Source organism: Culex pipiens, chromosome 2 (assembly GCF_016801865.2).
Source record: "Culex pipiens pallens isolate TS chromosome 2, TS_CPP_V2, whole genome shotgun sequence".
Lineage (NCBI taxonomy): Eukaryota > Metazoa > Arthropoda > Insecta > Diptera > Culicidae > Culex > Culex pipiens.
Window position 1 is genome coordinate 123,665,352 of NC_068938.1, and position 14,166 is coordinate 123,679,517.

A 14,166-nucleotide genomic window follows, 5' to 3' on the forward strand; every position below is an offset into this window, starting at 1 on the left:
AGAAATACTTTCAGAATATACAATAACCCAGAAAGTGTCAAAATGAACATGATGCCTTTTGAAATGTTACCGTCGAACTGTCAATCACTGGCACATTCTGTGATACTAGGTTCTCAAGATCTAGCGTTTCCGGCTTCTCAGAATCTGTCCACTCCGAAATCGTTAATCGGTTGCTGAGACAACAACATAAAGTCAAAAAGTAGATTTTTTTCAATTTAATTCTGTTGAGCTATTATGAAAAGTTACTACACAATCTTGCTTTGACAGAACAACAAACACTGTTTTGTTAATGTTTACAAAAGTTCTAGTTTGACTTGCACTCGACTCGATTTCATACAAAACCTTGGCCGAAACACACAAGCTTCCGGCATGGAGTACGCCCTGGACATGGACGTGCACCACACGTGCCGCATCTGTCTGTCCCAGCCGGACCAAGAGCAGCGGCTGTTTAGCCTCTTTTCCAGCGCGATCGTGGACGGATTTCTGGTGTCGATACCGGAAGCCATCAGCTTTTGCGTGGACTTGGAGGTGAGATTTGTTTTTTGAGTGATTGTTAGAAGAAATTTTGATATATTTTTTTAACTTCCGACAGATTGTGGAATCCGCCGAAATGCCGGGTAAGATCTGCCAAAGCTGCAAGTCTCAGATGCTGAATTTTTACGCCTTCAAGCGAAAGTGCAAGCGAACGGAACAGATTCTGCAGGAAACGATTGCGCAGAAAAGATCAACTGTTGAGGAGGTAGCGGAAGCGAAGCTTGAGGAACCGGAAGTGCAGCCGGTTTTGGAGGAAGATGAGGAGAAACCAGACGAAGGAGAGGATGGCGCGGACGACAATTTGATGTTTGAGATTGCGGAACTGGTCCAGTGTGAGTCGTGTGATAAAATGTTTGAGAACGAGGAGGAGCTGAAGCAACATGCCGCCGCTGAGCATTTTGATGTGGAAGTTGCGGATACTCCAGAGGCAGGAGATGATGAACTTCACGAAGATACCGAAATGGACGCTCAGGTTGAAATGGAACCGACAGAGTCTCAAGGTTTCACGTCGGAACACGGGGAAGATGTTGAATACTACGAAGAGATTGTATCTCCAGAAGAAGCTCGGGAAGAGTGTGCAGAAGAAGCAGCACAGGAAGATTCGGAGGACGCTGAACTGATGGAGCAGCCTGAAGCGACTGTGGATAACACTAGCACTGAAGCGGCCATGACCTGTAACATCTGTGGGGCAATTTTCGTCGGGCAGTCACGGTTCGGAAGACACATGCGGTCCCACGAGGCCACCGCTCATGTAGTAGATTTCTTCCAGTTTCACATCTGCTGCGACTGCAAGAAGGTATTCCTCCGCCAGGACGAATATCTGTTGCACCTCAAGATTAGTGGTCACGTCGATAGTCCTATGGTAGACGCTGCCACGAGCTATGCGTGCGGAATCTGTCCGATGGAACTTGCCGGGAAACTAGACGACATGAAGCTGCACATCTTGACTCACCAAGAGGTGCACTCGTGTCCCTTGCGAGGTTGTGGCTGTGAGTACGCTTCGTTGGCTCGACTGGGCGTCCACATCCGACAGAAGCACGTTGAGCACGATTCTCTCCGGTGTCAGCACTGCGGGATGGATTCGTTCGACTCGATGGCCGATTTGCAGCAACATTTGCGTCTCAAATGCACGGGCAAAAAGTTTCCCTGCAACCATTGCGGTAAGTTGGACGAACTTCCTCCCGAATGTACTTGATCTTATCCAGGTTTTTAACAATATGGACGAATACCGAATGTAACGCTTGTAACGGTACGGGGGTACTGTCAAACCAATTTTGTAACGCACGCTCCCGTCACGTCATTCTTGAACTCCTGTCAAAAATTGTCACCAAGATGGCGTCTCACATTTTTGCTTCCGCACCGCACCGTCCGCACACAACAAAACTTTTTCTGCTGGAGTGTTGTCGAGGGTTTCGTTTCTCTACAAAAACAGCTTCCCAGGAGCAACCCACGGCAGATCCGTCTTTATCCGCTGGCCGGAACGTGAAACGATAGTGCCCGAGATAGTGCCAGAAATGCCTGAAATTAACCGGAGGCAGCAAGGCCGAAAGATGCTCGTGGAAGAACCTTTACTTCTCGCTTTACTTCCTGCAACCTCCAGCCGGAACCGAGTCCGTGGCTAAGAAAAACATCCGAGGCAACATTCGCTGGCCACTGGCCGTGGAACAGTGGAAAAGTCAGTGTGAAGACACAGAACCTGTTGGTTTCGGGTAGCGGCTGCCGGTAGAAACTGGTTGTCTCGGGTGTTTTTCATAACCACGGACACGGTTCCAGCTAACAGTTCTGTCGCGAGTTTCTTTCTGGCGTCCTGATCCGTGCATTTGCCTGGTTCTCGGGTTTCCGACCAGTAGGTTTTATCTGGGGTATTTTCTTGCGGTTTTTTCCACTCTTCAGCGAGCGCTACTTTGTTCCCAGCAGTAGCCATCCGGCAGAAACGTTTGAGTCTCGGATGACTTTGGTGTAAAAGTACGGTTCCTAACCCCGCACTAAAATAAGTGCAACAACATATAGATTTGTTTTGTGAACATAACCTTAAACTAGAGATGGTGTGATCCTTCCGGAATGAGGACAACTTTTGGAAAATGGACCAGGAAATGTGGTTCGGTGGAACAGTTGGCAAATGTTTTAGAAAATTTGTTTTTATTTTGATTCTCGCCATGTCGGTAAAAATTGACGGGCGGCCCACCGTTTTTTTGTTTCTAGCTGCAGAGATCCACCTGGTTTGGTTGACCCTGGGCAACCCACCAGCGAATAGAATTTGCACCAAATTGCTAAAAATCTCGAGGACAGAAAGAACCTGCTGGCCAGAAACACGCGACAGAACTGTTAGCTGGAACCGTGTCCGTGGTAAAGAAAAACACCTGAGACAACACCGTTTCTACAGGAAGCCGCTGCCCGAAACCAACAGGTTCTGTGTCTTGTATTTCCCACTCACTTTTCCACTGTTCCATGGCCAGTGGCCAGCGAATGTTGCCTCGGATGATTTTCTTAGCCACGGACACGGTTCCGGCTGGAGGTTGCAGGAAGTACACTAAAACCCCCGTTTACGCGCAGGCCTTACGCTTTTTGTTTGGTTGATTTCTCGAAAACAGTGTAATGTTTTTACATTCTTTTGAAAGCAATTTGTAGATCTGCACAAGACGTATAAATCGCTTCAAAAAGTTTGCAAAAATATTGCGTCGTTCCAGAGAAATCGACGAAATACAAAGCGTAACGCCTGAGCGTAAACCGGGGTTTTAGTGTAAAGGTTTTTTCACGAGCATCTTTCTGCTTTGCTGTCTCGAGTTTATTTCTAGCACTATGGACTTGGTTCCAGCCAGCGGATCTGTCTGGGGTTGTTCCTGGGCAGCGGCTTTCGGAGAGAAACGGGTTGTCTCGAAAATATTCCGGGCAGCAGCAGAAAATGTTTTGTTGTGTGCGGATGGTGCGGAAGCAAAAATGTGTGACGCCATCTTGGTGAAAAAGTTTGACAGGAGTTCAAGAATGACGTGACGTGAGCGTGCGTTACAAAATTGGTTTGACAGTACCCCCGTACCGTTACAAGCGTTACCTTCGGTATTCGTCCATGTTGTTAAAAACCTGGATATCCAGGTTTTTAACAATATGGACGAATACCGAATGTAACGCTTGTAACGGTACGGGGGTACTGTCAAACCAATTTTGTAACGCACGCTCCCGTCACGTCATTCTAGAACTCCTGTCAAAAATTTTCACCAAGATGGCGTCTCACATTTTTGCTTCCGCACCGCACCGTCCGCACACAACAAAACTTTTTCTGCTGGAGTGTTGTCGAGGGTTTCGTTTCTCTACAAAAACAGCTTCCCAGGAGCAACCCACGGCAGATCCGTCTTTATCCGCTGGCCGGAACGTGAAACGATAGTGCCCGAGATAGTGCCAGAAATGCCAGAAATTAACCGGAGACAGCAAGGCCGAAAGATGCTCGTGGAAGAACCTTTACTTCTCGCTTTACTTCCTGCAACCTCCAGCCGGAACCGAGTCCGTGGCTAAGAAAAACATCCGAGGCAACATTCGCTGGCCACTGGCCGTGGAACAGTGGAAAAGTCAGTGTGAAGACACAGAACCTGTTGGTTTCGGGTAGCGGCTGCCGGTAGAAACTGGTTGTCTCGGGTGTTTTTCTTAACCACGGACACGGTTCCAGCTAACAGTTCTGTCGCGAGTTTCTTTCTGGCGTCCTGATCCGTGCATTTGTCTGGTTCTCGGGTTTCCGACCAGTAGGTTTTATCTGGGGTATTTTCTTGCGATTTTTTCCACTCTTCAGCGAGCGCTACTTTGTTCCCAGCAGTAGCCATCCGGCAGAAACGTTTGAGTCTCGGATGCCTTTGGTGTAAAAGTACGGTTCCTAACCCCGCACTAAAATAAGTGCAACAACAGATAGATTTGTTTTGTGAACATAACCTTAAACTAGAGATGGTGTGATGCTTCCGGAATGAGGACAACTTTTGGAAAATGGACCAGGAAATGTGGTTCGGTGGAACAGTTGGCAAATGTTTTAGAAAATTTGTTTTTATTTTGATTCTCGCCATGTCGGTAAAAATTGACGGGCGGCCCACCGTTTTTTTGTTTCTAGCTGCAGAGATCCACCTGGTTTGGTTGACCCTGGGCAACCCACCAGCGAATAGAATGTGCACCAAACTGCTAAAAATCTCGAGGACAGAAAGAACCTGCTGGCCAGAAACACGCGACAGAACTGTTAGCTGGAACCGTGTCCGTGGTAAAGAAAAACACCTAAGACAACACCGTTTCTACAGGAAGCCGCTGCCCGAAACCAACAGGTTCTGTGTCTTGTATTTCCCACTCACTTTTCCACTGTTCCATGGCCAGTGGCCAGCGAATGTTGCCTCGGATGATTTTCTTAGCCACGGACACGGTTCCGGCTGGAGGTTGCAGGAAGTAAAGGTTTTTTCACGAGCATCTTTCTGCTTTGCTGTCTCGAGTTTAGTTCTAGCACTATGGACTTGGTTCCAGCCAGCGGATCTGTCTGGGGTTGTTCCTGGGCAGCGGCTTTCGGAGAGAAACGGGTTGTCTCGAAAATATTCCGGGCAGCAGCAGAAAATGTTTTGTTGTGTGCGGATGGGGTGGAAGCAAAAATGTGTGACGCCATCTTGGTGAAAATTTTTGACAGGAGTTCAACAATGACGTGACTAAACGAGCGTTACAAAATTGGTTTGACAGTACCCCCGTACCGTTACATGCGTTACCTTCGGTATTCGTCCATGTTGTTAAAAACCTGGATTGTTATTTTTTCAGACAAGAAGTTTCTCACGCAGCGTTCTCTGGCAAACCACCTGAAGACCATCGAAAAGCGTTTCCGCTGTGACCAATGTGGGAAGAGTTTTGCACAGCAGGGAGAGCTTAAACTTCACCAGCGCTTCCACAACGGAGAGCGTCCCTATCAGTGCACCGTGTGCGGAAAGAGCTACAAGTCGGCTTCGTTGCGGACCGCCCACATGGATTCGCACATCGAGGGAAAGACGTTCCAGGTAAGTTGAGTCAATCATTAATGTATTCGTTACATACTTTCAATACCCTCAATTGTAGTGCCAAATTTGTGACAAGCAGTTGCAGACGCGAACCTGCTACCGGAACCACCTGAAGCGACATTCCGAAGAGAAGAAACACGAATGTGATGTTTGCTCTAAAAAGTTTTACACCAAGTACCACGCCAAGATTCACAAGGAGAAGGTTCACAAGCCGAACAAAGTGCAAGGCAAGGCAGAAGGAAAGCCCAATAAATAACATAACAAGCTGAAATTTCTCGAAGTGTTAGCTCAAACTCTCCGAAAGCATTGATATCGGTTCTTTTCTGTCCTATCTAGTAAAAGTTGCTTCTTACCTACTCATTCATATATTTGAACATATATTCATAACCTACTTACCTGCAGCAGTTCATTCCTTCTCCTTTTCGTGCGTTTTCATATGAAGCTTGAGGTGCTGCTTCCGGCTGAAGGCTTTCCCGCACAGCTCGCATTCGAAGGGTTTCAGACCGGTGTGTAACCTGTCGATGGAAAAGGGTTTCATAAATTTTGTTTTCTAATGCATTACTTCATAATTAAATTTCTCTTTATTTCAGAACGCGTGTGTGAGTCGGGTTTCCCAATCACGGACTTATTATAACAGATATGTTGTTGTTTATTTTATTAACAGATATGAACTTCGCAGAAATTGTTCTCACTTTCTATCTATAAGAACTTAATAAAAAACGAACAATCAGTTCACTTTAACAGAACATCGAAAGGAGGTCGTTGCGACGGAGCGCGTTTCTCGTATTAGGTTTTGCGCCGGCTCGATTTGGAGGTTAGAAAGGAGTGCACTGTTTACATGGACTTAGCACAGTTCGACGCGCTCGTCGACTTTTTCGGGGGAAATCGTCGACAATCGACGAAGACCATGTAAACAGTGCACACGAGCTGTCAAATGACGTCACGGTGTAAAACCTTATACATAGCATCAAAGCAAGCTTCTTGAGATGATACTCGTCGGTTGACAACACCTAGGCGAGGAACATCCCGGAAGGAGCCCAACTACATTCGTAGTGCTGTTTGGACAAAACAGCATGGCTCTGGTTCCTTGCAAGTGTCCTATTTTCTTATCTCCACGTTGGCTTGGTTTAGTCATCATGATGACAAGGTGTAACCTAGCTGGTGGCCTGTGGAAACGACTCGTAAACCTTTGACCAACGAGGGTCAGAGTGGAGACGGCTAGAAGAAAGGGGCGCGACAATGTGGGAAAGGGAAGTATTTTGTGATTGTAGACGGTATTGTTTTGATTCGCAGTATGTTGAGTCAACTGCTGTGGATGTACCTGAGCATCGCAGAACGGGGTTTCTCGTCTTTCCATTTCAGCTAACAGCTATCTTCTGTTTATTTTGTTTCACTGATTTTCTAAAACGGCTTCTGCTTACTATCCTCCGTTTGATTTCGATTTTACTTATTTGATTCTCTTATTTCTCAACGCTTTTCCACTCTATTTTACCAATTGATGCTGCTGTAAAAAAACTGGCAGCGATGTCAATTTTGTTTATCATATGCCTTTTCTTTATTTATCTATTTGAATAATTTCTCATCTTCCCTGTAAATTGCCCTCAATACAATCTAAGCTTGTTTGTTACCTCTTTTTATTAACTATTGTTAATTTCTATATCTACTTCATAAATTACTATCTTCCTTTTACTATTGATTCTTTACATAGTATATTTCCTTCACTGTCCATTGTTTTGAAACTTCACCCTTTTCTTAAACAAGTGAGGTTCGAGCCCTTACTCAATTTATGGAATGATTAAAGGATTAACACAAATATTACTATTGTACTTTTTAAAAACTTTTCTAAAATGCTTAGGACCAAAATATTGTAACACAGCACCGCGACAAAAGAAATAGCAACAGATAAACACGACTCAACAATAGGGGAGATTTCAGGAGAAAACAATACACAGTAAAATAACAACTAGTTTTTGAATTCAAACTAAAAATTAAACAGTTTTTTTGCTTTACTGAAAATTGATAGGCACACTATAAATGGTTAGGCGCTTATACTTACATCAAACCCTACGTAATGTACCACCCCCGGCCGAGTTAAAATGCGTAACCGGAAAAGAAGGTGTGCATGCCTGGCACGAACACTCAAAGCGTGTTCTAGCGTGTTGCTCGTACTGACTCAGAGCAAGGGTAAGATGTAGGTGTAAGGGCAGTGCGTGTTCGTCGGGAACCTGGTGCATAAGATCGGTCAAGGCCCGTTCTTACACTGAAAATTGCGAATTGCGAATTGCGAACATTGAAATGAATGGTCAAATGAACCGCAAAGGAACCGGATAACAAACGATAGGACGATGAAGATTAAAATTAGATCTTTTGTGGAAGTTCCGGTTAAGACAAAACAAAACCATGGTATCAAAACCAGACGACTCAAAAGCAAATTTCCGTTTTATCGGAGCTGGGAAAGTTGAAGATACGCATCAACACATCGGGAAGAAATCATCAAGTGTCTCAGCAACGCGTTGCCAGACTGCGAATTCCGCAACTGAGCAATTCTCTGAGATTTCGGTCATTCGATTTTTTTTGTATTTTTTAATCCGGCTGAAACTTTTTTGGTGCCTTTGGTATGCCCAAAGAAGCCATTTTGCATCATTGGTTTGTCCATATAATTTTCCATACAAATTTGGCAGCTGTCCATACAAAAATGATATGTAAAAATTCAAAAATCTGTATCTTTTGAAGGAATTTTTTGATCGATTTGGTGTCTTCGGCAAAGTTGTTGGTATGGATATGGACTACACTGAAAAAAAAATGATACACGGTAAAAAAAAAATTTGGTGATTTTTTATTTAACTTTTTGTGTGTGTGTGTGTGTGTGTGGTCCAATCCAATACCCGCTAACCGGTAGCGATATTATGGGAAAGTATAATTTGTATCAGACTTTGTATATGCCGAATGCTGATACAACTTATCTCAGTCCCGGGTATTAGGTGGTGATAGCCCTCGCACTGCTTCCAACGAACCGTTTCAGAATGACAGAGCTCCTTGCGGTCCAATTCCGAGGTCGCTGGGCATTGTTCGGCCCCGCCTAAACATAGAAGCAAGCATCTGAAGGAAACTCGATCTATATTTAGACTTCCAATCCCCTCAGGCAAATCAGGAATCAGCGCGTATTTAATAATATGAGAAGAAGAGATAACATGTTTCAACACTACGGATCAATTTACTGCTAGAGTGTAAACCTTCTGATGGCCGACTGCTTAGCGTCCCAGACCACCAATCCGGAGGTGTGAGTTCGAATCCCACCTGATTCATTTTCGTTTTTATTCATATTCAAAGTTCAAATTCCTGATTCCAAATTTCAGAGGCACCGGCCGGGATTTGATCCCTGAACCTTCTGCTTGTGAGGCAGAAGCCGTAACCATTAAGCCACGGAGCCGGTGGTGATTTTTTATTTAACTTTTTGTCACTAAAACTTGATTTGCAAAAAAACACTATTTTTATTTTTTTTTATTTTTTGATATGTTTTAGAGGAAATAAAATGCCATCTTTTCAGAAATTTTCAGAATGGGCAAAAAATCTTTGACCGAGTTATGATTTTTTGAATCAATACAGATTTTTTTCAAAAAATCGAAATATCGGTCGCAAAAAAAAATCGAATTTGCAATCAAAAAGTACTTAAGTGAATTTTTGATAAAGTGCACCGTTTTCAAGTTATAACCATTTTTAGGTAACTATTTTGAAAATAGTCGCAGTTTTTCATTTTTTTAAATTAGTGCCCATGTTTGCCCACTTTTGAGAAAAATATTTTTGAAAAGCTGTGAAAATTCTCTATATTTTGCTTTTCCGGACTTTGTTGATACGACCCTTAGTTGCTGAGATATTGCCATGCAAAGGTTAAAAAACAGGAAAATTGAAGTTTTCTAAGTCTCACCCAAACAACCCACCATTTTCTAATGTCGATATCTCAGCAACTATAGGTCCGATTTACAATGTTAAAACATGAAACATTCGTGAAATTTTCCGAACATTTCGAAAAAAATATTTTCAAAAATTTAAAATCAAAACTAACATTTCAAACGGGCCAAACATTCATTATAACGCCCATTTAAAATGTTAGTCTTGATTTTAAATTTTTGAAAATATTTTTTTCGAAAAGTTCGGAAAATTTCACGAATGTTTCATGTTTTAACATTGTAAATCGGACCTATAGTTGCTGAGATATCGACATTAGAAAATGGTGGGTTGTTTGGGTGAGACTTAGAAAACATCAATTTTCCTGTTTTTTAACCTTTGCATGGCAATATCTCAGCAACTAAGGGTCGTATCAACAAAGTCCGAAAAAGCAAAATATTGAGAATTTTCTCAGCTTTTTAAAAAATTTTTTTTCAAAAGTTGGCAAACATGGGCACTATTTTTAAAAAATGAAAAACTGCGACTTTTTTCAAAAAAGTTACCTATAAATGGATATAACTTGAAAACGGTGCATTTCATCAAAAATTCACTAAAGTACTTTTTGATTGCAAATTCGATTTTACATCGAAAAATGAAGTTGAAAATTTTTTGCGACCGATATTTCGATTTTTTGAAAAAATCTGTATTGATTCAAAAAATTATAACTCGGTCAAAGATTTTTTGCCCATTCTGGAAATTTCTGAAAAGATGGCATTTTATGCCCTCTAAAACATATCAAAAAATAAAATAAAAATAAAATAGTGTTTTTTTGCAAATCAAGTTTTAGTGACAAAAAGTTAAATAAAAAATCACCATTTTTTTACCGTGTATCATTTTTTTCAGTGTAGTCCATATCCATACCTACAACTTTGTCGAAGACACCAAATCGATCAAAAAATTCCTTCAAAAGATACAGATTTTTGAATTTTCACATATCATTTTTGTATGGACAGCTGCCAAATTTGTATGGAAAATTATATGGACAAACCAATGATGCAAAATGGCTTCTTTGGGCATACCGAAAGCACCAAAAAAGTTTCAGCCGGATTAAAAAATACAAAAAAATAAAATTAAAGAAAAAAGACCGATTCCGTAGAGAACTGCTCAACTGAGAAGCAATTTCCCAAAGTTTCAAACTCACCTCAGATGCCCCTGCAGGATCCGTTCCGCTTTGAACATCTTCTGGCAGAATTCACACTGGAATGCGTTCTGCGCGGCGTGCGTCGACATGTGGTCCCGCCGGTGGCTCGACGTTCGGAACTTTTTATCGCAGCCCGGCACGGTACAAGCGAACGGCCGCTCGTCCGTGTGCGACCGGATGTGTATGGTGAGGTCGGACTTTTGGATGAAGGACTTGGGACACATCGAGCAGACGTGGCGCCGATCGGCGTAGTGGTTCCTAGAATAAGAAGCTGGCATTAAGGGGTGCGTCGTTAACTTTTTGAGAGCTTACTTTGTGTGCACTTTGAGGGAGGCTTTGGAGTTGAATGATTTTGAGCAAATTTCGCAAACGAGATCGGTTGGTTGTGTGGAGGTTGCTTTAGGTTTCTTTAATGTAGATTTGGGTGTACTTGGAGGTTGCGGTTCCTCGGATGACGATAGGTGTCGTTTTATGTGCTCCGTTAGACTTCCAAATGTGTAGCATGATGCCGGGCAGTCAAACGGACAATCGAAGGCGTTCCGATGGAAGTAAACGTGCTGCCGGATGAAGGTCGCGTCGGGGAATGGTTCGTTACAAATTCCGCAGTAATGGATTTGGCTGAAATCGTTCTTTTCCCAGATTTGGTCGACATCCTGCTGAGATTCCAGCTCCTGCTCGTGTATCGTGTAGTGATCCGTCGCTTCTTCAAACGTTTTGAACTGCATGTTGCAGGTACCGCAAGCAACCGAAATTTTGTTGATTTTATGGAATGACTTCATCTTCGGAAGGCAAATGTCGAACCCGTGGCTGTAGAATTTCTCGTGCTTGTCGACTTCTTCGGTTTCAATCAATTCATTCCTCATGGCATCGCACGGGCCGTCTTGAAAGTGATACTTTAGGGCAGCGCCGGAATTAAACACCGAAAAGCAGTTCATGCACCGGAAGTAATCCGTTTTGAGCAGAATATTTTCCAACGTTTGATGGTGCACATTTAGATGCGCTTTGAAGGCGGCCTTGTCCTCCGTTGAGAACTGACAGTACTGACACTCGGAGATGGCTTTCGTCGCAGCAGGTGGTTCCTTTTCAGGCTGTTTTACTTTGGTCGTCGAATCAGAGTCGGGTTCTTCTAAAGCCTCGTAGCTCAAGTACTCGCTTGGATCTTCCGGTTCCTCGACAGCTTCAACCTTGCCGACAGGCTTCAGAGGTTCGGCGGGAAGTTCTTCTGAAAATTGATTAAAAACGTAATTTTTAAATGTTTACTTTTGAAGCTTTTCTCACCATCCGTTTCAAAGTCCTGCACTTCGCTCTGTGCGGTGGCCTCCTCCAGCACTTGGTCCAACTGCTCCGAAGCCAACTGCTGCTGCTGTAGCTGCTCCGGTTCCGTTTCATCCATCATTTCCACCACGTCAAATTGCAGCACCTCCAGATCCAGCTCTTCGTCAACCTGGGTTCCGGAGTGCTTCAGCGGGGGCGTCACCTGGATTGAGGCACTTCGAACCGTTGGCTTCGCAATGGGAACGGTCTGACAGGCCGACTCCAACGATTGTACGACACAATCAGTTGCAGCATCATTGGTGACAGGTTTGGGAGCTTTCTGGAGGGTTAGGAAAGCCCGGTAACTTCCGGCATCGCCTTCATCGATCCGTATGCAGTCGGTTTGGGTTTCCGCCGCGATCATCGGTGGCCTCGTCACCGCCACCACCGTTGGCTTTTGCTCCGGCGGTTTCTCGCAGTTGAATATCTCATACAGCAAATCTTCCGATTTGCATACTTTGTCTTTGAACGAGTACAACTCCTTCAGCTTCGTTTTACAACTCACGCAAACATTCTTCGGAAGAACCTCGTTTTTCGTTGGCTGTAATAAGAACCATTATCAAGACCGACTTCACAACTCTCCAACGGATCAACTCACCTTAAAACCCATCGTAAGCTCGAGCACCTTCGGGAAGGGAACGATCCGGCCGTCGACGATTTCGTTGCAGAAAATCGGCTTCAGCTGGTCCGGCGGAAGTTCCGCTGCGAGGCAGGTGCGGCACATCTCGTTGGCGTTCACCTGCAACTCCAGCGCGGAGTCGGACTCCTTCATGTTGGGGACGATTAATTACACAAAAGAACAGTTTTTACAAAATTACACAACGAAAATGTTACCGCGGATCAGATTCAAGAAACGGTGGCTGTGGTTTTTTTTGGCTTTGTTGATGTTTACAAGTTTGACTTAAATGACAGTTGAGTCAAATGAAACAGTAGAGGCCTAAAAATTGTGCTTTGTGGTGATGAAAAATACTATACCTCTTCAAAACTTGTTGCATACATTCAGGGGATTTTTTTTTCAAAAATAAGGCATGGAGAGGAGAATGAGCAAATTTGTATGGAAGCTGGTCCAAGGATGTAGGGACCAACTTTTTACGGAAAATCTCGCCGAGACTTGATAAAAAGTTTTCCGGACCACATTGCAGGAAACAAAAATGTGTTAAAGTTTATAATCTAATCTAATCAAACCCAAACAACACAATTCTGAATCAACAGGGGAGGAAGAAGCGTTTGGGACCCTCTGGGATGGGACCTTGCATTTCCACGAATGCCCTGGACACTATTTGCCGTGATTATAGCGCCACAACTTACTCACTGTTGAAGATATAAAAAAGGTTATTAATTCAACACAGTTTAAAAAATTATTAATGTCCCCCTCCTCCTCATCTCAAACCCAGACGCCACTACGACGTTTAGAATATTGCTGATCGTCTGATCCGGCACCTTCTTGTTCTTCTTGCGGCGGCTAAGGGTCTGCTTCGGATTCTCCGCCTTCGCCAGTGCTCGGCAGCGCGGGTTCGCGGTTTTCGGTCTGTCGTTGAATGCCTGGAAGGTTCCGTTGCTCCGTGACACCTTCCGATCCAATCGTGCTGGCCGCCGCGCCATCATCATTTCTGGCGTCGGGATATAGGATTTTTTTTCCAAAATGCAAAGGTCGTGTTGACCCACAAGCCTCGCAATTCGCTAGAGGAAAATTTGCGGGCAACGGCAATCCTCTGCATCGCACACTGACAGCCGCTCCAACAGCTCGCCGTATGCGTTTGGCACTTTATTCCTTGCAGCTGTAAGTTCATCTTGAACTCTTCCGTGCCGCTATTACACAGTGGGCACTTGAAATAATAACCCGTCGTGAACGCGAGCAATGCGCCACAGCTCCGATGGAACCAGCCGTTCTTGCAACAGGGTGCCAACATGGACTCCATCCGGTTGAACGTTCCAAGCTTTTCTGTGCAGATGACACACTCGTCATCCTCATCATGGTGAATCGAATCATCAAGTTTGACGTGCTTCGGACACCAGTTACGGAACTTTCCGGCAAACTCATTCACACATTCGGCCCTCGTTCCGCAAACCGTGTGGTAGGTACGGCAGCATTTTTTGGCGTAGCTGAGCAAAGGCCTACTTCGATGGTAGAACCAAAAACACACATCCAAAAAGCCAGAACAAAGCCGAAAGCCGAAAGAAGACAACGCGAAGCGAGCTTGTCGAGGAAATTTATTGCACTTGGGTGGGAGG

The 14,166-nt window shown here is 44.1% G+C and overlaps 2 protein-coding genes across 2 annotated transcripts; one reads left to right on the forward strand and one right to left on the reverse strand.

Moving 5' to 3' along the window:
• The first annotated feature begins 305 nt into the window (after positions 1-305).
• Positions 306-5,808, forward strand: LOC120416646 (zinc finger protein 37 homolog). Its single transcript, XM_039578457.2, has 4 exons — positions 306-528; positions 593-1,694; positions 5,302-5,534; positions 5,593-5,808. The coding sequence occupies exons 1-4, from the start codon at positions 370-372 to the stop codon at positions 5,788-5,790; spliced, it is 1,692 nt and encodes a 563-aa protein (XP_039434391.1). The 5' UTR covers positions 306-369; the 3' UTR covers positions 5,791-5,808.
• Positions 5,809-5,860: 52 nt separating this feature from the next.
• LOC120416645 (zinc finger protein 425-like) lies at positions 5,861-12,829 on the reverse strand. The gene is made up of 5 exons (XM_039578456.2): positions 12,533-12,829; positions 11,899-12,475; positions 10,933-11,842; positions 10,621-10,878; positions 5,861-6,049 (listed from the first exon to the last, which is right to left on the reverse strand). Exons 1-5 carry the CDS (start codon positions 12,704-12,706, stop codon positions 5,941-5,943), a joined length of 2,028 nt encoding a protein of 675 aa, XP_039434390.1. The 5' UTR covers positions 12,707-12,829; the 3' UTR covers positions 5,861-5,940.
• Between the last annotated feature and the right edge of the window lie 1,337 nt (positions 12,830-14,166).